The sequence below is a fragment of the Pipistrellus hanaki genome (assembly GCF_964339955.1).
Source record: "Pipistrellus hanaki genome assembly, chromosome: 2".
Classification (NCBI taxonomy): Eukaryota; Metazoa; Chordata; class Mammalia; order Chiroptera; family Vespertilionidae; genus Pipistrellus; species Pipistrellus hanaki.
Window position 1 is genome coordinate 167,420,917 of NC_140504.1, and position 26,653 is coordinate 167,447,569.

Sequence of the window (26,653 nt, forward strand, 5' to 3'; positions counted from 1 at the left end):
GTAAAGCTTCAAACCAGTATGAGTGCAATCTGGAAAAAACATTAGACTGGATATTTAAAAACTGGTATTATTCTGAGAAATATGGAACACATAAGAAATAGCCTGGTACCAGAGAAAGAATACCGGCACCAGGGAGGGAGTGAATTTGGAGTTGAATACTGGTTCTGTATTTTACTTTCTCATTTACCAGTATGGCTTCAGATAAACATATTCATCTTAAATCACACTAGTTAAAATATACCTATTTAAGTGTACTTGTTCAAGGAATTTTGACCTACATATATATCCTTCTAACCACTGAACACCTCTCCCAGTCAAAATATCAAAAATTTTGTCACTCCCAAAATTGTCATTATTTCGTGGTAAGACTTCTTTATATAATCAGGATATAGGCCCTTTACCAAATATGTTATGCAAATATTTTCTTCTAGTCTGTGGCAATTCTCCTCCCTTTTATTACATGGTATCTTTTGAAAAGCAAAAATTTCAAGTTATCTTTTTTTTTTCTTTTATGGTGAGGACTTTTAGTGATCTAATAAATTTTTTCCTACCCCAGGGTCTTAGAATATTTCCCCCTATATTTTCTTTTAACCGTTTTACTGCTGTAGCTTTTACATTTGGGTCTATGATCCATTTTGAGATAATTTTTGTGTATGGCATAAGGTAAAGGTTGAAGTTGCCTTATGGCATCCAGTTGTGCTATCACCATTTGTTAAAAAAAAAAAAAAAAAAAAAGGCTATCTTTTCTCCATTTCATTACGTTGGTATCACTGCACAAAATCACTTTACAACATATTTACAGATCTATTTCTGAATGCTCTATTGTATCCAACCTATTGGTCTATTTTTAAACAAATACCACATTGTCTTAAATTATTATTTTTTGAAGTAAGGTAGTATACATTTTCCAAATTTTTCAAAATTATTTTGGAAATTTTAGGTCCTGCACATTTCCATATAAATTTTAGAATTAACTTGTCAATTTCTACAAAAGTAGTCCAGATTTTTAAAATTGGGATTGCAGTGAATCCACAGATGAGTATGGGAAGAACTACCACCTTAAAATATAGAGTTTTCCAAAACATTACCATAATATATCTGTTTTTAAGGACTTTATTTCTTTCAGCAATAACCTGTAATTTTCCATGTACGGATATTATATGTATTTAGACTTATCCTTAAATCTGAAAGGTTGCTGGTTCAATTTCTGGCCAGGGCCTCCGCCCAGGTTTTGGGCTTGAGCCTGGAAGGAGGCATGCAGAAGACAGATGATGGGTTTCCCTGTCATATCCATGTTTCTCTCTTTCTTTTCCTCTCCCTCATAAATAAATAAATAAATAAATAAATAAATAAATAAATAAATAATCTTTTTAAAAAATTAAAAACAGAAAGAAATGTCTTTTATATTTAACCCTTGTTTTGCTATTACTAACTCTCTTCATTCTTCTGCATAGATCCATTTATTTTGCTATTGTTTTCCTTTTGCCTAAAGATCTTCCTTTAATACTTCTTGTGGTGCATGTTTGCTGGCACCAAATACTGTTTTTGTTTGTATGAAAAAGCTTTTATTTTGGCTTCAGTTTCGAAGGATTATTTCACCTGGTATAGAACTCTAAGTTGTCATTTTTTAACCTTTCAGTACCGTTTTCTAGCTTGCATTGTTTCTGACAAGAAATCTAAAATCTGTAACTGCTTTCCTGAGTAATGTGTATTTTTCGATTGCCTGTTTTGAAATTTTTCTCTTACTCACTTGTTTTTAGCAATTTGATTATGAACTCCTTAGTGTAGAATTCTTTGTATTTACCTTTCACGGGATTCATTATGCTTTTTGGATCTATAAGTTTTATAGTTTTCATCACATATGAAAACATTTCAGAAATTAATTCCTCAAATTTTTTTTATTTATTTTGATCTCCTCTTTCCAACACCCTAACTTTTCTCTTCTTTTAAGATTCCAATTGCATGTATGTCAGACTGCTTGAATTTTGTTCCACAGGTCATTTATTATTGATTCCACCACTCCCCCCACCCCCCATCCCCCTGTTTCTATTGCTACATATTCAGGTTCACTGGTTTTTTCTTCTTTTTTTAAATTCCCTTCTCCTTCATGGGAAGAATTCTAGACAGAATACATTATACCCGTTTCTATAAACAAACAAACAAACAAACAAACAAACAAATGTGTGTGTGTGTGTGTGTGTGTGTGTGTGTGTATAAAATTTTTTAAACTGATTTCAGAGAGGAAGGAAAAAGGAGAGAGAGAGAGAAATATCAATGATGAGAGAGAACCATCGATCAGCAGCCTCTTGAATGTTCCACACTAGGATCGAGCCTGAACCTGGGACATGTGCCCTAACTGGGAATCAAATTGCAACCTCCTGGCTCATAGGTCAATGCTCAACCACTGGCTTGGCACTGGTCTTTTCTTTGGCAGTTTCTAATGTGCTGTTAAGCCCATCCAGAAAATATTTTATTTCAGCTATTACATTGTTATATTTAGAACAAGAATATTCTCATTTACATATTTATTATTTCTTCATTAAATTCATCTTCTCCTTTAAATTCTTGAGCATATTCATAATAGCTAAAATTTATATCTGCTAATTTCATTATCTAAGTAACTTCTATGTCTGTTGTGTTTGTTTTTGTTTTTTTTTACTTATTTTCTTCTGGTTATGGGTTAGATTTTCATACTTCTTTATATGCATAATAATTTTTGATTGGATGCTGAACTCTGTTTTAAAAGCAGTTACCTTTTAATCATCTCGCTCCTTTGGAAAACTGTTATGTTTAGAAATGTTTCTACTATGGCTGGTGGAAACTCAAATTCCTAGTTCTGTGTGAGCTCTAAGAATTGTATGCCTTACAGCTCCGACTTACTGTAATTGTTCTTTTATTGGGCAGTTGTTTTTTCACCCAGCCCCTTCGAACTTCATCTTATGCATGCACACACTGGTATTCAATTAAAAACTGGGGGAAACTTATGTTTTCTGGACCTTTTTCTCTGCTAGTGCTCTACCTTGCAAAGTCTAGATTCCTTGACCTCCATGAACCCCACTCTCAGTCTCTTCAAACTCAATAAAATCACCAGGTTCCGTTTTAGTTTCCTTTCCTTGCTCTGGGAGACAGAATTGCCTCCAGACAGAATGTAAGACTACCACAGGGCTTATCTGTTTCCTTCTTCAGAATCCTGTACTACCTATTGTCTAATATCTAAAAACAATTGTTTCACATATTTTATTCCATTTTCTGGTTGTTTACAGAGGGAATAAAATTACAATTACAGTCATCTCATCATGGACAGAAGCAACAGTTTATAGCATCAGATTTTAGTGCTTGTATATTTCCTCCTGGAGGCTGTCTCACTTCCATTTTTCTTCCTCATACTGACTGAGTAAATATGTCCGTTGAATGCTTCATCCACCCTCCTGAATTTTTCACTCTCTCTGTTAAGGACGTAGTCCATTTCATAAGTTTTCATTCTTTTTAAACTCAGACTTTCTTTTACTGCTTTCAATGCTGTTCTTTCCGTCTGTTTAGACTTTGCCTGTGTTATTTGTAAAAGACTCTATATGTTGATAAGGGCAGTGAACCCTCTGAAGCTACTGAGTCTCATCACCATCAGAAGCAACATTATCCATGACCTTGCCAAATAAAGAAAAAGCCAGTAAAAATGTCCAAAGATTACCTGAATCTGTCTGACCTAGGACAGGCTAGCATAGTAATTTAAATAGCATAAGATGACCCCGAAGCGACTCAAAGAATGCTTCTGATTCTGCATGTGTATGCAATATAAAGAAGGGGCTTACTCAAGGGAAAAGGAGTTAATGTTTGTTGAGTGCCTACTAAATGCCAGACCTTACACTAGAGGTTGGCAAACTTTTTCTGTAAAGGACCAAATAGCAGCTATTTGAGGCTTTGTGGGTCACGTGATTTTGTGGCAAATAAATATACCTGCTGTTTGTTACATTATAAAAGAAACTGTATACAACAAATAAATAAACGGATGTGGTTATATTCCAATAAAAGATTATTTATAAAAACAGATGATGCATGGGCGTTAGGCTGACAATCATTATTGCCAAATCCTGAATTATATGTACTTTATATACAACATAAATTGAAATTGCTAACATTCATTAATTTTGTCTTTAATAAATGGCAATTTCATATGGTTCAACCAATTATGTAATCAATTTAATCTTCACAATAGCATTTCAAGGGTGTTAATATCATCCTCATTTTGCAGATGAGGAAACTTAAATTCATATATTAAGTAACTTATCCAAATAATAGCTGTATTGGGATTCAACAAATTTGAATAGGTCTGCTCATTTATCTCTCTCTCTCTTTCACATACATACAAACACACATTGGTACAAATCAGCTAAGTATAGCTTTCCCCCTCCTACTGTTATTATATTTGCAACTACAGAATTTTGGTAATTTAATTATTATTAGAAAGAATATAAACCTAATTCTCAAACAGATAATCAAGTTTATATGATCATACAAATTCATTAAGTTGTTTGTTCTTACAGATTTCAATTTAGCAGAGCTCTGCACAATTCAAATGAAGGAATGAATAAAACACTATGTTTTATCTTGCATAGCATACAAAGATGAGGGAAATAGTTCTTGCTCCCAAATGTTAGAATTTACAAAAGGGAAAAACACAACTATAGTACTCTCCACCCCCAAAATCCACAGTTTCAGTTACCCATGGACAACCATGGTCCAAAAATATTAAATGGAAAATTCTAGAACTAAACAATTCATAAGTTTTAAATTGCATTTATTCTGAGTAGCATGATGAAATCCTGCACTGTCCTACTCTGTCCCACTGGGGATATGAATCACACCTGCAGGCCCGTCCAGAATAGCCACACTATACATGTTGGCCACCTGTTAGTCACTTAGCTGTCTCAATTATCAGATTCATGGTGTGGTCCCAAAGCACCAGAGTAGTATTGCTGGCAATTCAGATATGCCAAAGAGAAGCCATAAAGTACTTCCTTTGAGTGAAAGTTATCCTATATAATAAAAGCCTAATATGCTAAGTGTCCAGTCATCAGTTCAACCAATCAAAGCACAATATGATAATAATATGCTAAGGCCACTCAACTGTTTGCTATGATGAGTACTGAACACCAGGGCCAGACAGTTGACTGGTTGAGCAGTTGCTATGATGTACATTGACCATCAGAAGGACAGAATTTTAAACCAGGAGGTTAGCTTGCTGCGGGGTTCTAGCTGATCAGGACTGAGTGAGACAGGCCAGACACACCCTGGAGCCCTCCTGCTGTACCTCCCTGTCTGGTCAACTTCCCACATCCCTCCCCGGCCCCAATCATGCACCAGTGGGGTCCTTCGGCCTGGCCTGCGCCCTCTCACAATCCGTGATCCCTTGGGGGATGTTGGAGAGCTGGTTTCAACCTAATCCCACAGGCCAGGCTGGTGCATGAATTCGTGCACCGAGCCTCCAGTGTATTATCCAGGGGGGGAAGTAGATATGCAAAGTTCGGTACCATCTGAAGACTTAGGCATCCATTGGGGATCTTAGAATATATCTGCATACAAATTAAAGTGTAATTAGATGGCCCTTTCTCTGGGAAGCCACTTTTTTTTTTTTTTAACCATTCCCATCTGATGACAAAATTAGAATGCAGGAAGGTAAAAGCAAAAAAAGGAAAAATGAAAAGAGTTTAGATAAAATAAAAATATAAACTAATTTTTAACTGGGCTGAAGAAGGTAGCTTGGTAAAAGGAATATAGATAAAACATCTTAAAGAAAGGAGATAATTGCTATAGATATTCTAGGTGGAAGAAATTGTATGGTTAAATGACACAGAGTGGGAGAGAGCACCAAGTATATTTGAAAAAAAAAAATGAGTACTTAGCTAAAGTTGAGATATATAGTATCACATTCAATCAATTATTCAAGAAATATTTAGTGAGCATTTATTTTAGGCTTATATGAGGAAATAAACCTGGAAGAGACGTTTCAGATCAACAAATGAAGGGTTTTAAATGCCAACATAAAAATCTGTACATAGCCCTACCTGGTTTGGCTCAATGGATAGAGTGTGGGCCTGAAGACTGAAGGGTCCCAGGTTCGATTGCTGTCAAGGGCATGTATCTTGGTTGTGGGCACATCCCCAATGGGAGGTGTGCAGGAGGCAGCTGATTGATGTTTCTCTCTCATCAATGTTTCTAACTTTCTATCCCTCTCCCTTCCTCTCTGTAAAAAATCAATAAAATATATTTTTTAAAAATCTGTACTTAATCAATCAGCAAGTACTAGGTTGCCATTGAAGATAAGTAAGCAAGGCTGATTGTGCACTTCAGAAGTATTTACCTTGCAGTAACAGATGAAATGATTATAGTGGAGGCTTATGAGTTTACTTAATAGGTAACTACAGAATGGTAAATATGTTGTAATTGTGAGAGTCTGTATCTGGACAGCAGCTCCTATAAAGTGGAGGACAGGGATCCAGGATCAGGTAAATGTACATCATTTGACACCTGCCAAACACAACGTATTGGGGAGAAGCTACAGAAGAAAATGGCCCCCATTAGAAGGATCAAATCTGATGACATTATCTCATTCACAAATTCTTTTTTATTAAAAAAAAAAAAAGGGGGGGGGTGGGTATGTATGGTTTATGTTTGTTTTATAAAAAAAGCTACTGTGAATGATTCTGTTTAGAAATGATCTCTTTTTTAAAATATACCTTTTAAAAATAAATATATATATTTTATCGATTTTTTACAGAGAGGAAGAGAGAGGGATAGAGAGGTAGAAACATCGATGAGAGAGAAACATCAATCAGCTGCCTCTTGCACACCCCCTACCGGGGATGTGCCTGCAACCAAGGTACATGCCCTTGACTGGAATTGAACCTGGGACCTTTCAGTCCGCAGGCCGAAGCTCTATCCACTGAGCCAAACCGGTCTCGGCATAATCTCTTTTTTTAACATGAAAATATTTAATAAGTAGCTTTCTGATTCCTTACACACACTTGAAGATCTCTGGTTCTAAAATTGTAATTTCTCAAATTCTGATTTAACATTCCTCAGTTAATGCTAGAACCACAGACCATTAATAATCTCAAAGGGAGGGGGCACATGACAAAAAAAAGGTATTAAAAACAGAAGGATTTTTTCCTCCTAGTGTAAGCATTATTAAAAGCACCACTTTTATACACTACAAACATATATATTATCTGTGTTATAATATGCTGTCTAGACATAATGCACAAAGTTAAAATTATTTCAACTCTTTGGAAACCAAGAGCATCCTTGTTAAAGTGCAAAATGAGATTTTGCCTACTTGCAACTCCTTGTTCTCACACTTGAACTGTCTGTCACAGCATGAAAACATTCACCAGATACCTACTTCCCTGCTGAAAGAATGCAAATGGAACTGAAAGAGTTACTGACAATTTATACAGTATCCCATATCCCATTAGAGTATTATAACTATAGGCAAAGAAAATATTTTAACTCTGAGGGCAGATGGGGCAACAATGCTTTAAATAATTGTTGACTTCAATGAGTAGTGCAGAAAATGTCAAAAGACTATAACCTAACAGGTTGAGAAGTGATTCAAGATGCTATAGGAACCTAATTATAGAAGTCTTTGTCTTATTTGCTTAGTAAAGGTTAATGAGAATTCCACTGAAAAAAACATCTCTGTGTTTTGACCAAGTATTTTTCATAAAAACATAAATAAAAAAGTATTTTAATCTAGTTCTTTTTATTAACTTCTTTAACAAATAGTTTTATTTGATGTATACTTTCACATGCTATAAAATTTACTCATTTTTAACGGGTTAAATTACTTTTAGTAAATTTACAATTGTGCTACCATTGCCACAATTGTAAATTTACTAAAACGTTCTAATTTTAGAACAGTTCTAACATCACAAACCTATTAACTTCTTGATCTAATATATTTCCATAAATTTACAGAAGCCACTGGTACCTGAAGTTAATATACTATATTTCAAGCCACGCAAATCTCTGCAACTGAGCAGGAAAAGTGCAACCTAACCTCACTTTCAATGACCTTTATAACCAATCCTCTACTCTGGCACTGGGAAGAAAATGTTCAGGTGCTTTCTCTGAAAGTTAAACCATTCCAAGTATTATGTTATGGCACACTGTCTTGGAAAGAAATTAATTATATTTTTGTTGGTAACACATTTCAGGCTGTTTACACAGCTGACATTTCTCAGCTGTACCCAACTCATGCCCCAAGCTGTGAGGATGATCTTGTGTTGTAGCAGATGCCTCCACTTCAGTGATTTAAATAAGTATAAAAACACCGTCGCCTGCAACAATACAAGTTACAAGCACCAGCTTCATGAGCTTTAAAGTCCTAATGAAAGAAAGGTTTCATGACATTTCTTTGGCTAGGATCTCCTTAGGAGACTATCATTGCAAATCACTTTTTTGTCAAAACTCGAGCACTGCAGCTAGTGGGTCTGCTGTGGCACCAGTTAAAAGCAGTCTGGCCCTAAACATCTTTGTTGTAGCAAATCATGCAGCTCAAGGCAACATCCTGCCAATATGGCAACATTTGCTCTTGGGAGGCGAGGGCAGGAATCATTTCACAGGTTCTGGGACAAGGTGCAAATAGGAATAATGAGGCAAAAAGAATCAAGCCTCTTAATGGAGATTCCCTCTTGTGTTTGCTGTGACTTAGATACAGCACTAGGTAACATTACAGTCTTGGATATGGTGAATTTTAGCCACTTTCCTATTTTCCTGTAATAATGAAATTGCGTTAGAATGCTTAGGGAAAATGTAAATGTTGAGACAATCATTAAAACGTGAGTATCATAAAATACAGTGTCAACTCAAATCAATTATTTAACACCTAAAATGTATAAGGCACTATGCTAACAGAAGAATCCTATACAATAAAAGCGTAATATGCAAATTGACTGATTGGCAGACCGACCAGTCAGCAGGGGTGTGGGGCCAGTGAGCAGGCAGCACCAGCCAGCCAAGGCACATACCAGCAGGCAGAGGGAGGGAACAGCAATGCGTGGGATGGGAGGGGGGTGGGGAGGATGGAGGGGGAGTGTTTGCCGGTGGCCAGCAGCGGCAGAGGGGTGATGGGCCAGGGAATCGGCAACATCCCGATTGGCCTGTCCAGTCATGTCCTGCAGAGGGAAGCCAAGCAGCAGTGGTGGTGTGACAGGGGAGGTACTATTCCCTGATCAGCTGGTCCAGTCACCGCCCTCAGAGGGAGGCCAGACTGCAGCTTAGGACATCCCCTAAGAACTCCTGGACTGTGAGAGGGCACAGGCCAAGCTGAGGGATGTCTCCCCCGCAACCCAGTGCACGAAATTTCATGCACTGGGCCTCTAGTTTATAATATTTCACTAAATTTGCCTATCACTGTTGGAACTTGCAGCTGATAAGCCTGTTTCAATCTGTAGGATCAGAGAGCAGTTTTGGCTTTTCTAACTCCATGTAGTCTGGCATTTCCAGACTTTATTACCTCACGTTCTTGCTCTTAAACCAAACAATTTTGTTTGTTTGTTTGCTTATTTATTTGTTTGCTCACTCATTCATTCATTCATTCATTCACTCAGAGAGAGAGAAAGAGAAAGAGAGACATAGCAACTGCCTGCCTCCCATATGCACTCCAACCCTGGATTGAACAGGAACCTGGGTATGTGCCCTGATCAGGAATAAAACCCCCCATTTTTTTGTGTGTACAGGATGATGCTCCAACCAACTGATCCACACTGGCCAGAGCCAGACAGTTATTTTTGCTGTAAACATTTTATTATAGAAATTTTCAATAAACTCAGTATACACATCACTCAGCTTTAACAATGATCAACAGATGGCTAATCTGAATTTGTTTATATATCCTACATCATTCCCAACCCCTATAGGTTATCTTGAAGCAAATCTCAGATAGCATGTCATTTGCTTAAACTGGTCAATTCTTGCCTGTGATCCTTTTCTACATTATGTTAATACTAAAGGCCTGGTGTACAAAATTTGGGGGGCGGGGCGGGTGGGGGTGGGAGGGGAGAGTGTCCCTCAGCCCAGCCTGTACCCTCTTCAATATAAAACCCCTTGAGGGATGTCCGACTGCTGGCTTAGGCCCGGTCCCAACTGGCAATCGTGATCATCCTTCTCACAATCTGGGACTGCTGGCTCCTAACTACTCGCCTACCTAGCTGCCTGATTGCCCCTTACCACTCTGCCTGCCAGCCTGATCGCCTCCTAACCGCTCCTCTGCAGCCCAATTGACACCTAAGTGCTCTCCTGCCAGCCTGATCACCCCCAACTGCCCTCCCCTGCAGGCCTGGTCCCCCACAACTGCCCTCCTCTACCGGCCATCCTGTGGTGGCCATCTTGTAATGACTTTCATGTATTGAGTTTCTACTATGAGTCAGGTATTTACACATATTATCACTAACTCGTAATAATAATGCTGCAAATTAGGTTACTGAAGCTCAGTGAATTTAAGTGACATATAATACTTAGATCTTAATTATTTTCTTCTATTAATGTTATTTCTTGTAGTAGTTACTAGGCAATACTAAGAACATCTCTGGTTTATTCATGTTGGGTAAAAATAAGGTTATTATTTATGAAAACACTCTTATTTTTTTTTTAATTAAGTGTAATACATTTTCCGTCAAATTTCTCACTCTAAAGGGAAAAAGAAAAACAAACTAAAACCATCAACCACTTTGCTACCTGTAGCCATGGACAACCAACCAATAATTCTAATGAGATACTATAATAGCAATGTCAAAATCAGTGTTTAGAAGTAAATGTAAATACCTACACATAAACATTTATTTTTCCTGGAAGGATATACTTTTCAAAAAGTTTTGCTATTTTCTGATTTTAAAGTTTCATGATACACAAAGCATTCCCAAAGGTACAGTGTTTAGACTGTGGAATAATTAGATTCAAGTAGCATCTACATACACAATTGTTTTAAAAAGATTTCTGACATCCACAAAAAATTCACTCATATTAAAATGTATAAAGGCAGTGCTGAGAGAGGAGGAGTAATTATTACCCAAACAGAAACACACTATTTACTAGAAAATACAAAACTATTTTTTTGGTCTTATTTTAAAAATCAGATTTAACTTCAGAATTCTTGAAACATTCTCATTTTGTACTTTAAAAAAGGGGGGGAGGGTGGTATTTGATTAAAAACCAACATTATGGGTAAAAATGACCAAAATGTAATTTTAGTTGGCCTCCTTAGATGATAAAACTTACTCTCTGAAAAAAAAAAATCACTTATAAATAGGGCAGAGATAGGAAAGGTTTCAAATATATAACAGGAAAATCATTGTAAGTAGATATAATAACAGGTAAAAAATAACAGACTAAACCTTTTCTTCCGGTTTTTATAGTAGTGGAAAGTATGGGTATATTTAAGAATAAGATGCTATTAACATTAACTGTAAAACTCAGCTATTTTTTAAAGTACCAGTCTACTATAGAAAATGTACTTTGAAAATTAAATATGTAACAGTTTGATTGACTTTAAGATATCTGTAATTTAGGGGAAATAATTTTGTGATTGGGACATTTCATCAGTAATAGCTGACCATATTCTTTTGATCAAGGAAAATTTTAAGTCAAATCAAGCAGCATTAGTTCCTGATATTGATACTGTAATATTATCAACAGAAAGCTGGTATACTTCACTTATGATATCTGCTCTGCAAGTTAACTCAAATTATTACAACTCTTATTTTCACATTATTTGATTTATAAATTTTTTCAGTGGAATATTCAAAGCTTTATTCTGCTTATTATCACAGTCAATTAGACTGAAAGTGGCAAAAGAGAGACGAATGGTCACTTACTGAATCATCTGTGGCAGAAGCTGGCCAACCCTCCCATAACTGATGGCGTACGGGGATACTCGTAAGGTCATACACATTTCTTTTTACCTGAAGAAAGAAAGAGATACTGCAATTAAAAATAGGGTTTCCATATGACTTAGGATAATTGCCAACTTATGTGACAACATTGTATTTCCTCTGTTTTCTTCTAGATTCAAAACAAGCATTAGAAACTAGGATAACATAGTCAGAAGAAAAAAAATTGTAATCTGCTCCGTGTTGATATTTACTGTGTTGCTGATAACTACCTGAAAGAGAAGTTGGGATTGCTTCCCTGGGCTGGAAAAAGTTTAGCTAAATCAGAAAGCAGGTCTAATTAAGCAAGTTTGTTCTATATCTGTGCAATACAGATAAAGCTCTCACTGGCGCCAATCGCACACATGTGTTTCCATTTGTCATTGTTGATCAATTTGATTGACACTTCTTTTATAGAGAAATGACAAATAGCGATATTAAAATATTTCTTCTAATTAATTTCCTTGCAATATGCATGAATTCGTGCACTGGGCCACTAGTATTCTAATAACTATCTATGGTGTCAGATGGATACTAGACTTATTGGGATTATCACTTTGTAAAGAATATGACTGTCTCACCATTATGCTGCATACCTGAAACTAATCCTTTATAATAAAAGGCTAATAGGTGTCTGGTCGACCAGCTGGCTGTTCAACCAATCAAAGCGTAATATGCTAATGATATGCTAAGGCCCCTCAACCACACTCGCTATGATGTGCACTGACCACCAGGGGGCAGATGCTCCAACCAGTAATTAGTTTGCTGCTGAGGTCTGTCAGATCGGGACTGGGCAAGATGGGCTGGACATGCCCTGGAACCCTCCCGCAGTCCTCCCTGGCTGGCCAACCTCCCATATCCCTCTGTCCCAGACAGTGCACCAGTGGGGTCCCTCCGCCTGGCCTGCACCTTCTCACAATCTGGGATGCCAAAAAGCTGGTTTTGGCTGAATCCCGCAGGCCAAGCCACTGGTGTATGAATTCGTGCACTGGGCTTCTAGTACAAAATAATATTGAACGTAAGAATAAAAGAAGAAAACCACCCCCTGCTGCTGATTGTTTTTATATAATCCTGGATGGCTTCAAGTTTCTTTTCATTTAAGAAACTTCAGCTATATAGTATAACTAGGACAAACTATAATTACAAATTTCTTAATAATCTTATAATTTTTTTAAATGGTTCAATGTAAAATAATTCAAACAAAAGATATGATTCAAGTTTCTATGTAGGAGAAAAGAGTGGGTTTTTTTTGAAGGGGAGGAGCAGGTGGGATGAAAAAACCTCAAGTTTTCTTTATTGTTTGGTGTAAGCTTCAAAGATGTAAAAACTAATAAAACAACACAGATTATTTCTTTGAAATCATCCAAATTAAAAACTATTTCAATAGAATATTTGTTAACTGGATGGCATCTACAAATACACTATTCAGGCCTTTCCTAAAAAGACAATACGGTAATGATACTTTATATTTTTTAATACTGTTAAAGATGAAAATCAATTTTCAACATGTAATATTATAGCTTTCATTTTAGAAGAAGAGGTAATTTATCAGAATAAAGTGTTGGAAGATTAAATTCTGTGTTATCCACTAATTAAGAAGTATTTTTTTTTTCAGTTTTAAACAGTTTATGAAAATTCTATTTTGTTTCATATTTACAAATAAGATAAATTATCAAATTGTTCAGAATGGACTTAACTCTTCAGGTTAGTTATGGGATTAAACTGCTGTAACAAATGAAGCTAATATTGAATGTTGCACATAACACAGGGTGGGGCAAAAGGAAGTTTCAAATGCAAACCTCCTTTTGCCCTACTTTGTATCTTGTACAGTAAGGCTTCACTATAGAAAACAAGCAGTATTCATTTATGTTTTTAAATGTCCAATTACAGCATTTTGTCTCACATTTCTGTTTGTTACACATAAACACATCTAAGTTACGTTTCCAGTGAAATAGAGACATATATATTCACTGGGAAAGGAAAAAACAAAAACACAATGTGGAACTCAATCTGCTTTTTATCTCTAATGTACACCTGTGAAAAAAGACTTAGTAAATGAGAACTGAGGAGCTTGGAGGAATGGCTTGATCCCTACTCAATTCAAACAAACAACTTTTCTTCAAAGGTTCTTGGCAATGGCCAGTCTACCATGCAGTATTTTGTTTATGACCAGTCACATAAAGTTTAGAAATTTTCGTTAGTCTTTATCAACACAACAATTTAGCCAAATTCAACCTCTGTCCACATCTATTAGCAAAGACGATTTTTGTCATGCTTAAACATTAGTGTTTTTAAGGAGAAAGGTGGTCCATAAACCCAAAGTATTATATTAATAAAAGGAAAGGAAAGAAGAGAGGAGTATGAGACAACTTAGGGCTCAAGGCCCCAAGAAATCCTTTCTTAAAGTTATTTTTCAATTATGCAATCTAGATACACCAAGCTTCATCAATTATTTTGAAAGGGGGGGAAAAGGCAGGACAAATATGTGTCTGTTGGAAAGGGTGCAGCAAGGCTACCCTGTATCGGATAGTATACACAAATACTATGAGTTGCATATACAAACAAATAACTCTAAGGGGATTCTTTAAATTCCACCTTAATTCCAAAACACAACAATATGGTATTATGAAATAAACAGTATTTTTTCTTCTTTCATTAACTCATTTGTAACTGCACTGAATTGAATAGCATTCCTTTGCTATTGTAAGCCCGAAAAGCATGTTCTGGCTATAGTGTTATGTTGGTATAAAGCGCAACGCCAGACTGATGTGCTGAACAAAAGTGATCAAAGTTAGAGTAATGTTAGCCATTGCACAAGTATTTGGCTTCATTGTTCTCTCCAGAATGACATCTGTTAAGCAACTTGTCATAGAATAAACTGGCTAATGCAGACAGAATTTGGCTGAGAGGGTACAAAATAAAGCATATTAAGTTAATGTTTGTCCCAATGGAAAAGATAAATTCACAGAGATTCTGAGATTATGCCAAAAAAAATTTTTTGTGTTAACCCAAAATCACTAAATAATTTAAATACAAATTAATCTTTCAAAAATAATTCCATGTTTATCAATACTCTAACGATGGGCAGATTTTAACATTATATTGATGAAACACATGTGATAAGGTAACAAAAGTACAATGTGGGCAAAGGTTTTACTAATAAAAATGCAATCTGTATTGATGGTTTTCTGTAATTAAAATTTTAAGTAACAATTCTGCAGGGAAGGAAAAAATCCAAAAAGTATACAAAGCAAAAGTCAAAATTATGTTTTTTAAAAAATTAGTATCCTAGAAAACCTGAGAGACAAATTACAGCTATATATAAAAATGATGCAGAGTAATTTAAGGTTGTCATGAATCAAATGAAAGACAGAATTCTCTGAGAAAGGGAAAGAAGAATAAAGGACTAGAGCAGGGAGAGAAAGGAGGGGGAGGGAAAGAGGGAGATTGAGAGATCATTGACTGATTTGAGAGATTCAAGCGCACTTGAGAGAGGCAGAAAATACACACAGACTGGGTGCTGTAGCTGGCATGCCCAGCTGCCATTGTTGTTCCACTTCTGATGGAATTTCATCTTTAGAGATTTGTGCTAAATTCCAGTTAAGTACAAGTGGCACTTCACACGTTAACATTTCCTCAGGGCTTTTTGTCTTACACAGTTTCTTTGATCAGCACTGACTCAAGATAATGCTGAACCTTCACAATCTTTTCAATTTTTGTTGTACATTAAGCTCTAAATCTGAGATTTCAGTATGTTAAACTATGCAAATGTTTCAATTAATTCTGTAGAAATTTAATAAATGCTTTGATTACCAGCTGAACATCAAATTTATGTTACAAACTATACTGTATTTAGATCAAGTGTTCTAGATCGACAATAGATTTTTCCAGTTTTTCTACATTTCTTAAAAAGAGAATTTTACTTTTTACCTATTGGTTCAGATTATACAGTTGTGATTAAGAAAAAATTAAATCAGATTAACTTGAAAGTATTAATATGGGACTGATTTACTATTTGCTTTTCATTATTAATAAAAACCTACTTATACACTATAATTATTGTAAGAAACTAAGCAATGATCTCCACGTCAAACTTCATATTTCCTCATGGAAATTTCACTGATGAATACAGTACTGGGGAAAAAATCATTGTAATATGACCTGCTCAATATAAATTGTATGAAATATTTTTCCCCACAAAGTTTTGAGTTCCATAAATTTTCAAACAATTTTTATTTTTAAATGTTATCAGAATTTCTTAGAAAGAAGTCTTAGGATGTTACTCTGCTAACCTAAGTTTTGAGGCTCAGAATTAACCTCCTCTTATGAGCTGTTTGTAGCTATTGAAAGAGAAAAATATAAGACTTGTAGGTAACATTGTTAGCTATAATAAAATCATTGCTTGTGAGCTAAATGTTGGTAAAACATTTATCCAAATGAAAACAAGTTCTGATAATAGAAAGAAAAGTCACAAAGTTTGAGGTATTGAAGCATAATGAGAGAAAAAGAAAAAGATTTCTCATTGTCCAGTTGTTACTGTGGGCAAGTTGGCAGAACCCCTCTGAGATTTACTTTATTCAAAGTTAAAAGATAATAAAATAAGATCACTTCTGATTTTCACAGCTTTAAACTCCTATGATTTTATGAAAATATTGGAGTTAACCCTAGGTACAGGAAAAAAAGAGCTAAATATATATAAGATAAGCAAATAATGAGGAAAAGTTTAAACCATTAAGGCTAGAAAATGAAAGAAAAATAATAAAGAGTTCATAAATACAACACATCAAAAAGGAATATTGGAAATAACTTGATATATAAGCACTTAAGATGATTCTTTTTCTTGGACAAAGAAACATATTAGTTTTCGCTTTTTATACTAAAAAGTCTAACTAATATTTTCCCCATATGAGATCTTATTTGAAACTAGAGCCTGTTCCACTGGTTTCCCAAATAACTATTCCGTCAACTAAATGTTACCAGTAAACTATGGTTTGAAAGAACACTATTAGTTAAGTGATGAGGTTGTCAAGTTCTATTAATTTATTTCAGTATCTTTTACAATTTTGAAATCTGGTCCTGATTCTTCACATATGAAACATTTTAATATAGCAAAAATAGAAAATATTTCATTGCCCTGGGCTTAAAATAGCTACCGTGTAGTTAGCAAATTAAGAATACTATGGCAAATTAAATCCTTACCAAAAACAACAACAACAAAACAAAAACAAAAAAACCTCTCTGAAACTACAGATACTTATCTCATTCTCTTACCAATGTTAGAAGAAAAAGACTTTTGTACATATTAGAATCTGAACTTAGTCAAACTTTAAATAATATATCATAGTTTAGACTCCAAATACTTCACACCATCAAATGATGGTCTGGACAAGAATTTGCTAAATAATAACTGAACTAAACAAATGAGAGAGAATGAGAGAGAGAATGAGAGAGAGAGAGAGAGAGAGAGAGAGAGAGAGAGAGAGAGAGAGAGAGAGAGAGAGAGAGAGAGGGAGGGAGAGGAGAGAGAGGAGAGAGAGGAGAGAGAGAGAGAAAATGAGAATTTAAATCAAAATAAGGCATAAAGACTAGGCTTAGTTCCAGTTTCCTAGCAATCACTGGTGCTCTGAAAGGCTTATAGTTAAGAAACCAATAACTTCTGATCCAGATTGGGTTTTGAACACATATTTCATATCAAAGACCTGTTCTTTTCTTCTTCTTCTTCTTCTTTAACAAGTTGTATACTCATTGCAGTTGCGCATAAGATGCAAGTTAAAACCCCCTAAAAATCCTTCCTGAACAAAAACACTTGAAACCGGATGGTGCAAAGGGAGTGAGAAGGTGGCATCAGTAATCAAATGTTAATTAGCAAGCTTATTTCCCCTTCCCTCAGGGCTGGCCAGTGCTGGAGAATTCAAATCAGAAATCAATGCTCCAAGTGTTTCAACTATTACTTCTTCTCATTAGCCATGTAAAAGACTCAGCAATTCTCTCCTCATAAAACAGTAACTTCAGACATTTCTTTTTCTCAAATATCATTTTTCCAGAAAGCAGGAAAGATGTTTGAAAAAAAACTATAAAACTGAAGTTGCTTTCATTCAGGCTTTGAGCTTAGTGTATTCTACTCTTTCAAAACATCCCTGGCTCTAATGGAATTCTTCATTCCAACTGTAAGTTTTGCTTTTTATACTATACTTATATGGGAACTAGTTGAAAATAGATCTTAGTCATCTTGAAAAACTACCAAGAATAAGATTTCTTTCATTAGATATATTCATAAATTTCCTCTCTTGAAAGTCTGGTGTGGGTGACAATGATAGAAAAATTGCGAAGTTAGATCATTTTAAAGTGAACTAATGATCATAAATGTATTAAAATCAACTCATATCTTTAAAGGTTAAGCCTGTATTTAAAAAAATAAGAATTCCTAAAGTGCTAAGAAAATGTTTACAGATGAGTAAGACTGAGTATATTTCACAAATAAAAAACATACTAAATTTTAGGGGGTGAAAAAGAGAAATTGTGAAGTTGTAGAAGTTGAAATCATAAGAAAAAAAGGTGGAACAATTATTTTTATACAATAGTGGTTCTCAAAATGTAGTGCCTGGACAAGTAATACGAGTATTGCCTAGAAACCACTAGATATGAAAATGGTGGGGGGCGGTGGGGAAAGCGGGGGAACACGCGGACGGAGGCCACTCCAGACCTGTTGTTATTAGAAACTCTGGGAGCCAGCAACCTGTGTTTTAACAAGCCCTTGAGATAATCCTCAACAAGCCAAAGTTTAAGGAGCAGTTTTAGGATGTATGAATTATAGGCTCTCCCAGGTAGTTTACTAATTCTCAAGTTCTTTGAACTCTGGCCTAACATGGCAAGTCCTCTTTTGAGAATAAATATGATTAATAATGTTTTGTTATAAACTTTCTAGAAATGCTATAATTTGTTGGATGATATAGTGATCATTTTTAGTCTAAGAAATTAATGAGAAGGTAATACCTCTTTACTGTATACTACATATCACTGGAAAAATTGATAATTGATAATCTTCATCATTAAAGCTCTGTGTTAATCTTCAGTTTTTCTGCCTTAAGCTTAAAGTGTGATTACCTTCTGGCTTTAATATATATTTGGACATTGAAGTAAAACTGCAAAGTTACAATAAATGACTTATTGGGCACACTAAATAAACCTGGAAGACACCTGTATTCATCGCTGAATTGAAGAAATATCCTGAACACCAGAGAAACGATGTTGACTTTTTTCTCTCTCTCAGAGACTAGTTCACACAAGACCCAATGGAAAAACAGTAAGAGGTTTAACTTCATATCAGTCAGTCAAGACCTTGTCCTAGAGGGAAACAGTTCCTCTCTATATAAAACAGTGAGAGAGCAAAAAGTTTTTCCAACTACTTAATGTTTTTTTATTTCCCACAATGAATAAAACATAAACTACCCAATAAGTGCTCTTAAATTTTCCCATTTTAAAATCATGTGAGTTCATCAATTTATAAACCCATTCACAAAGAAAAACACCAAAAAAGTCAAAGGTCAACCCTAGAAATAACTACAATAATAAGAACATTTTTAGGAGTTTTAATTTCACCAAAAATCATTTTATAAAGTTCAATTTTATGTACTACTTTAAAGACTGGTCACATAAACCAAGAAATGTTTTTATTTTGAAGTCTGAATTTTGTAGCCAAACAATTTGATACAATCTCAGAAGGAGTGTGCAAGTTAATCTTAAAGTAATACTCATACATGTAAACCAAATATTTAGCTACAATGATATACATCATAAACATACAAAGTTGGCACAATTTTAATATCCAATAATATGATAGCTAAATAAATGAAATACCATACAGCCATTAAAATGATGTAGAACCAGTGTCAGCCAAATACAGTCCAGAGACCAAATTCAGTATTCTGTGTACTGCTATAAAGTTGTGTTCCATTTGGTTATATACTATCATGACAGTATAGTTGAGTAGATGCAATAGAAACTGTATGGCCTGCAAAGTCTAAAATATATATTATCTGGCCTTTAGAGAAAAGTTTGCTGAGCCTGATGTAGAAGAATATTTAATAACATTTAAAGTTGTTAATAATTAAAGAAAACCAGGTTACAAAATTATGTAGCTTTCTGTTTACTACGTTACATACACACATATATATTATATGTACATATGTATGTATACTAGAAGTATGCACAGAAAAAGATACATAACAAATGTTAAAATGTGTTCCCCCTCTATCATGGAATTCTGACTCATTTTTATTTTCGATATGTCTATCTTTTCTGTTTCTATTATTTCTGTAATAAGAAAAAAATGTAAACAGATGGCTCAGTTAGTTAGTGTTGTCCTATACACAGAAAGGTTGTGGGTTCAATTCCATCAAGCACATACCTAAGTTGTGGGATTGACCCCTGGTTATGGTGCATAAAGGCAGCATCAGATAGATGTTTCTCTCACACTTCAATGTTTCTTTCTCTCTTTCTCTCTCAAATCAATAAACATACCCTCTGGTGAAGATAAACAACAACAACAACACTAGGTTTTATGTTAGCTTATCATCCTCACAATACCTTTCACATATATTATCATCTTTATTTTACAAATAAGGAAACTGAAGCACAGAGACAAACAATTTGCCTTCGTTTACTCGTGTTTGTGAATGGTGAGATTGGATTTAATTTAGTTCTGTGATTCTAGATTCTTCCATGACTATGACCTATCTTCTCTTACACTGAATTTCCTCTTCTATAAAGGGATATAATAATTATCTTTAAAATTCTTTTCTGTCTGACCCTTTCATAACTGCAACTTGTAAGAATTTTCTGTAAGACCATTTATATCGATACTTACTCTGAACCATGGACATTAAGTGGTAACATGTACTAGGGTAAGAGAAACTAACTATGAGCAAAAGCTCTGTCATAAGATCAAGTGAGTCTTTTCAGACATGTTGTGCTGCAACAGGCACTGAAGAACAGTTGTACTTTTAAGTTCTACAAAGGAAGGACAATTGCCATATGAAATAGCAACTTGTTATTGTTTCAACAACTGAATGCTGCCTTCACAGTAAGAGGGCAGTTCCTGGTGTCACACACAGCAGGAAAAGAAATAGCAAGATTAAAAAGTAATTCAAGGAAAACACATCATGGTAAAAGGAGAACAATTAGAACAGTAAACAAACTTTATCATATGAGGGTTAGCAAAAGCTCTTCCTCCTATCAATTTTTGCTCAGTGCCTTCTGTGTCTCCACTTCTTACTGATGTAATAGTTTTATATGAAATAATACAAAAACATTGGCACTATGAAACTGCTCCTGCTACTTTGCCAATATACAGTAAATTAATTATGCCCTATCTTGTAATCCTAGTTTTCCTTCTCTCAACAGTTGTGCACTCTTGCCAACCCTTGTTCTATGCTTCTGAATTGGATAAGGGAACTCTGAATCAAATATTTGTATTATTTGCAACCTCTGTAAGTTCTAAAGTAAAACTGTGACTATAAGAAAGATGTGAGGTGATGACTTATTTTGATGCCTCATTCTGCCAATTTTAAAAATAGAATTGCATTTTCTTTTAAAGTTTACATATACACATGTGCATGCACAAATTAAACTACTTGCCCAGATGTCATTCAGTTGGTTAATACCTAAGTCAGAATAGTAATGTAGGTTTTAAAAATTCTTAATCCATTTCTTCTTTCTTCTTTAAAAACGTGTCTTTTTTTTTTTCTTAAAGACTATTGCCTCTATAACAAAGTTCAAACTTTTTAAAATACTGACAATCTTACTGTTTTAAGCAAAGACCCATCTTTATATTTTGATAAAGACTGTATCCTTTCCCACTCTGGTAACACCACATTGATACTTAGACATGATGTTTATGTCTGCTGTGCTGCTTTCTGTTACCTATCTGTCCTTTGCCTTTCTGAGATGTGAGGAAAAAAAAAGGTGGTGGGAACCATTAGCAATGGAACTCCAGTCTATAATCAGGTCTCATAATTTTATCTTTTCTTGTTAACAAAAAATGCAAAAAACAAAGACAACAAAGGGACTTAGTGTTGGGGTCTGCCATGAATACTAAAGTGGTGGGGGGTGGGGGTCTCCTCAAGGGAAAATAAACCATTCAAGTTACTCACATCAAGAAGAAAGTTTGGGAACAACTAGGCCAGTGTTTGCATTTGGGCCCTGGAGTCAGGAGAGCTGCATTTCCCTTCACGCTACTTAACCAAGGCAGCAGAGACAACCTAATTAATATCTCCTTTTGGAAATATTAAATAATCTCCTCTAATGAAAAGCCCTAAGAGATATTTAAAAATGTGTCTGGTCAGGTTTTCTGATTCAAACTTGCTATTCTGCAAGACCAGCTTTCAGAATTACTGTGTGTGAGAGAGATGTGAGTGGGAGAATAGGAAGGATAGCTTAAGGAAAGTGCCCGCCTGGACTAACAGCTAAGTTATAGAAAGAAGAAAGACACCAAAGTTACTTATCTAGTTAATTTTAGGTGAAGGAGGTAGAGTTGGAAACTGATTCAAAATGACAATTTTATTAAAACTTATCAAAGTGAATTGAAGTATGAATGAAAGTCCAATACTGCACACTAAACCCTATCTAAAGACTGATATTGCCAATACTCAGAAACAACACAAAGCTGACTTTTAACTAAGGCAGTTAAAACCCCACCCCAAGGATCTCACCCATTAGGGCTGGCTCTGAAATATAAATACAGCTGTTTTGTAAAGAAAACAACAGGAATACCTTAGCATCTCCACTTACTGTATTATCAAGATCAGAAATGGTTTTTTAATCACATCATGCATTAAATAAGCAGGCTTTCTAAATAAACTGCCTTAGTCTCCAGTAAAAAAAAAATTACTCCAATTTATTCATTAACAAAGCTATTCCTTAGCTCATACCTGCCATAACCTACTCTATTCAAAACCATATGGGAAAGGACATTAAAAAACCGCCACAAACCATGGACTTCTTGTATTAGTGCTACACACTGCATACCCCTATTCATTATTCTACCTCCCTTGTTTAATCTATCATTAAGATTCAGTGACCCTACACTAAATTTAAAGCAGATCCTTCCTTCCTCCCATGCCTAAATTCACATACTTTTCTAGTTGGGGATGCCCTCAAGTATTAACAACTCTACGGGGTTTCTCTAATCTCAGCTCTGAACTATGTCATGCTATAGAACCAAGAAATTGCAGTTTTACATCTCTAACTATGGAGGCTTCCATAAAAAAGGACCATATAATTTACTTAATAAGATAAAGGGAGAAAAATCACCATTTAATAAGTATTTTTTTTCCCATTGTAAATGGTAAAAGGCTCATGGAGACACTGTCATCTACTGTGTTGTCTTAAAGGTGACTAATACCTACAGGGATTACTTCAACTGTATTCATCACAGAATTTAGAATTTTAAATAATGAGGAAATTTCAGGTGTTGACTATGTTAATAAATTGGAAAAAACAAAAAAAACAAAAAAACAACCCCAACATGATTTAAATATGTAGTGGATAAAACAATCATTATGGGGAAAGGAGATTTCAAGAAGTTAGTAAAATCTTATTTCTAGGCTATATTAACATGATTTTCAAATTACAAACAAAAAAAATCTTATGTACAATGTGGCAAATAAAGAGTACAGAATTGTGTATATGATGGTCTATCAGCATTAACAGAACTCTCTGTGTGGATGAAAATGTTCTATATCTGTGCTCTCCAATAGGGTAGCCATTAGCCCTATGTGGCTACTGAGCACCTAAAACATAGCTAGGATGACTAAGGAACATAATTTTTAACTATTTAATTTTAAGTAAATTGCTATTTGTGGCTAATAACTACCCTAGTGGACAGTGAATTAAGGTTACTTTAAGCAGAGAATACAGAGCAATCTAAAAACATACTACTGCTAAAACTATATATAACATGCTTCATTTCAGAGAGTTAAGAATTAAATAAAAAACACTTCTGCCTTCTTACAAAAAGCAGATCATCTTTTTTTTTTTTTTTTAGTAGATCATTAACCCCCATCCCAATTGTCACCAAAGAAATGTTACCCACACTGTTCACGTAAGTAGCTAAGTCTTCCTCCATAGATTTGGAACATGTATTAGTTCAACTAGACTAAATAATCATAAATCTCAAATTACTGTCAGGTACAAATTAATATAGTTTATACTAATAGCTAATTCAAAGGGATATTTCAGAGATTCTGATCAAAGATATCCTATCTTCAAACAAGTTGGATGTTGTTTGTATATTTTTGCTCAAATGAATAGACATACATTGTCATGCATTCCAAAATAAATGGCAAGAGCATTTGATCATAGGTTTTGTTATGTTTCGCTGCAATATGCCAGCACTAAATAAATTTGAGGGTGTCTATTTTTTTAAATTTTGACAGCTTGGCAATCACATCCAATGAAAGCCAGTTGTTTCAGAACATCATTCTCTGACATCCAAACATTACCACTCCTTCACGATGTATTAGGTCTAGTAATAATTAATGTCGTTTTCTAATACTTTTTTAAATCGAATTTATTTAAACAATACAACAAAATTTAATCAACAATATAGTTGTCGTTGTTTTCTACTACTTGTGCCCAACGCTCAGGAAGCATTTTAATCCCTCTGTTGTAAAATTCTTGTGATTTTGATGCAAAAAATTCGGTCAATGCATTTTTGAGGCATTCTTCAATATTAAATTTTTTTCCAAGAAGAAAGTTTTGCAAAGAATGAAACAAATGGTAATCGGAAGGGGCAATATCAGGAGAATATGCAGGTTGAGGGAGAACTTCCCATTCCAACTGGCGCAGTTTTTCAGCAGTGATTCTTGCAGTATGTGGTCGTGCATTATCGTGGTGAAGAATTACGCCCTTCTGATTAATCAGCGCGGGTTCTTTTTCTCTTAAAGCTTGGGCTAACCTTTCCAATTGGGCACTATACACTGCACTTGTAATGGTTTGGTTAGATGGTAAAAGTTCATAATGAAGAATTCCTTTAAAATTCCACCAAACACACAACATCACTTTTTTCGCATGCAAGTCAGGTTTTGGCATGGGCTGCGGAGCCTCATTTTTGTCCAACCATTGAGGCCGCCTTTTCAAATTAACATACAGCACCCATTCTTCATCTCCGGTAACAATTTGCTCTAAAAACGGCAAATGGTTTTGACGAGAGAGGAGCGAACTGCAAATTGTGACTCTTTGATTACGGTTGTTGTCGGTCAACTCATGAGCAACCCATTTTCCAAACTTTTGGACTTTGCCAAGTGCACGCAATTGATTGGAAATTGTTTTTTGTGAACAATTTAAAGTTGTCGCAAGCTCTTGTTGGGTAATTTGAGGATTTTGCACCAAAAGAGCTTGAAGAGCTTCTTGATCAAAATTGGACACACGGCCTCGACCACTCTTGTCATCTAACGAAAAATTTCCCTCGCGAAATTTCTCAAACCAACGCTGGCATTTTCTGGCGCTAACTGCATCTTGACCAAGAGCACTACAGATGTTTTTTGCAGCCTCACTTGCTTTTCTTCCTAATTGGAACTCATAAAGCATGCAGTGCCCAATATGCTCTTCATCCGCCATCTTCTTAGCCCTAGTTTTGCAACAAAAACCAAACCAAACACAAACTTTTTCAAGCAAAACTTGTTAATTGCACTTCACACATTCTGTAGATACCACGTGTTTGAAGGTTATGTCAATACAAGTCAACGCCAAGCAAGATTTTAAACGAATGTTTAAAAACGACATTAATTATTACTAGACCCGATATACTGAAATAAAAATAATAGTAATAGCTGTTTCTAAAGCAGAGCTAGACCCTTATCACCTTGTACATGTTAAAGTAAATCTAGTAAACAGTCTGTACTTGTGTATCTTTCTGGTTCTTTCATTTATCCATTCAACATACATTTGGTGAGGATATCCTAAGTTCGAGACTCTCTGATAGTCACTGACAGCAGCTTTCTCAAATCCAAATGTCTAGAGCAGCCAGACAGGTAAGCATACATAGTGAATATGATGGGTAAATGGCATTCCACGTTAGTTTTGAGGAAGCAACATTTAGGTACAAGAGACTATGGCAAACCAGAGAGCATGCATCATCCAAGGAGGCAGCTGCTATTCCTGAATATCTGGTTCTTGTTATGAAAAATCTGGGGTTTGGTATTGTCAGAATTTTCTGATTCTTGAGGAGAAGCCAGAAACCAGGAATCCTGTTTTGGTTTGTATTTTAAATGGGAAGCCTCCTAACTTTTAAATATTGGCAGCCAGTTTAAATTTAAGACACTCTGGGACCAAAATTGGTAGCCAAACAAAAGTCTTATAGTTGCCAGTCGCAATCTCTGCAAGAGAGATACAAAGAGAGACTCAATACCCTTGACTTCAGGGTAGTCACAGCCCTGTGAAGGTTGCAACCAGAAACAAATATTCATGGTATGATGTGATAATTATGATTATCAGTGAAGTTTTTAGGAAGGCACAGAGAAGAGACAACTATAACCGCTGCAACTACCATTTACTGAATGCCAGGGCACTGACCTAAGTACTTTGAATCTGTGACTACATTTTATGCTCATACCAAGACTGTGGGTACAGAAATGGCTTTATTATGTGGTAGAACTGAATTTGAACCCTACTTTCTTCTTCCAAATTCACAAATCTTGCCCTAGCCGGTTTGGCTCAGTGGCTAGAGAATC

The 26,653-nt window shown here is 35.2% G+C and overlaps 1 protein-coding gene across 1 annotated transcript in view; it reads right to left on the reverse strand.

Annotated features, from left to right (window-relative positions):
* The window catches only part of FAF1 (Fas associated factor 1), a 292,045-nt gene that overhangs the window by 135,485 nt on the left and 129,907 nt on the right, over nt 1–26,653 (reverse strand). Inside the window, exon 8 of the mRNA XM_084872908.1 lies at nt 11,871–11,957. Coding sequence (XP_084729034.1) covers nt 11,871–11,957 — 87 coding nt within the window. The remainder of the gene's footprint in view (nt 1–11,870; nt 11,958–26,653) is intronic.